This window comes from Etheostoma spectabile, chromosome 9, assembly GCF_008692095.1.
Source record: "Etheostoma spectabile isolate EspeVRDwgs_2016 chromosome 9, UIUC_Espe_1.0, whole genome shotgun sequence".
In the NCBI taxonomy this organism is placed as follows: Eukaryota; Metazoa; Chordata; class Actinopteri; order Perciformes; family Percidae; genus Etheostoma; species Etheostoma spectabile.
Window position 1 is genome coordinate 11,961,669 of NC_045741.1, and position 1,433 is coordinate 11,963,101.

The 1,433-nt window shown below is 37.5% G+C and overlaps 1 protein-coding gene across 1 annotated transcript in view; it reads left to right on the top strand.

Annotated features, from left to right (window-relative positions):
- The window catches only part of ap1m3 (adaptor related protein complex 1 subunit mu 3), a 36,637-nt gene that overhangs the window by 30,721 nt on the left and 4,483 nt on the right, over positions 1–1,433 (top strand). Inside the window, exons 10-11 of the mRNA XM_032525418.1 lie at positions 762–887; positions 1,336–1,411. Of these exons, the coding sequence (XP_032381309.1) occupies positions 762–887; positions 1,336–1,411 (202 nt within the window). The remainder of the gene's footprint in view (positions 1–761; positions 888–1,335; positions 1,412–1,433) is intronic.

Genomic DNA, 1,433 nt, shown 5'->3' on the forward strand with positions numbered 1-1,433 from the left:
GCCAGGCGACTGTCAATCAAAACTGATAACAACACATTTAGTTGTTGCTAATTTAGTCATTACTCTTAAATGTTATACGAAAATTGTGATATAAAACCAAAGTTTCAAGGGCTTTGAAGAGCAAACTAACAGACTCAGTGCTCATTATGTTACACAAGTTCAATTCAATTTTATTTATAGTATCAAATCATAACAAAAGTTATCTCAAGACACTTTACAGATAGAGTAGGTCTAAATCACACTCCATAATTTACAAAGCCCCAACAATTCTAGTAATTCCCTCAAGAGCAAGCAATTTGTGCGTGTGACAGTGGCGAGAAAAAACTCGCTTTTAGGAAGAAACCTGGGACAGACCCAGGCTCTTGTTGCCGGTTTGGGGTGTGATGCACAGTGGCAATAATATTCACAGTAAAGATAATGGAACAGTGACAACAATGCCTGGTTTGAAGAATGATTAACCTAAATATTGTGTTTATAGTCTAGCTATGTCTGGCAGATGCTAAATCCCACAAATTGATGTCTTACTCACCTTGATGTGACATGGGAGTTGTCTCACGTTGCCATGAATATAAAGTTTGTTTTGCTTTCGGACATAACCTTATTAATTATAGCCAGACTCCTGGGAACAGAACTCATCAAACCAACTAAACTGTTTATCTCAGCGGCTTTGTGTGCAACATCACTCTAAATGTTCTCTGTTTCACCAGATGCAGTTACAGCTTTGTGATCTTCTACTCTTTTTTTGTTCTTCTCATGTGCAGGGTGGTAAGGAGTACATGATGCGGGCGCATTTTGGGCTACCCAGTGTGGATAGTGATGAGCTGGAAGCAAAGAGACCAATCACAGTTCACTTTGAGATCCCTTATTTCACTGTGTCTGGGATTCAGGTTGGAACCTTTATTAACACCCATTACACAACATGAAATATAAATGATCACCACCTGAGTATAACAAGCCTAAGGTGCTTCATGTTTTACACTTTGTCACTATCCTGTAAAAAACACATATCTTTGAAACAAAGCCTTTCATTAGCGAATAAAAGCAGCACACAAATGTTTTTAGGTTTTCTAAAATGTTTTTTTTAGATAATCAAATGGTTTTTTTACTAGTTTATTTATTATTTTTAGGAACATTTTCTCAGCCCATAAAGGAGCAAATAGAATTTTATCAAATTTATCAGATGAATTCATAATCACCAAATTTCTATGGACAAAGACGGTTTAAGTGGGCTGCCATGAACACACTGAGGCATACAGACGATATAAAGTAGATGTTGGTGTGTATTTGTGCCTCAATGAGTGAAATAACTATTTTTAACCTGTCTGTGTTCCCTAGGTGCGTTACCTTAAGATCATAGAGAAGAGCGGTTACGCGGCATTACCATGGGTGCGCTACATCACACAAAGTGGAGGTGAGAACAAACACCCATAAAC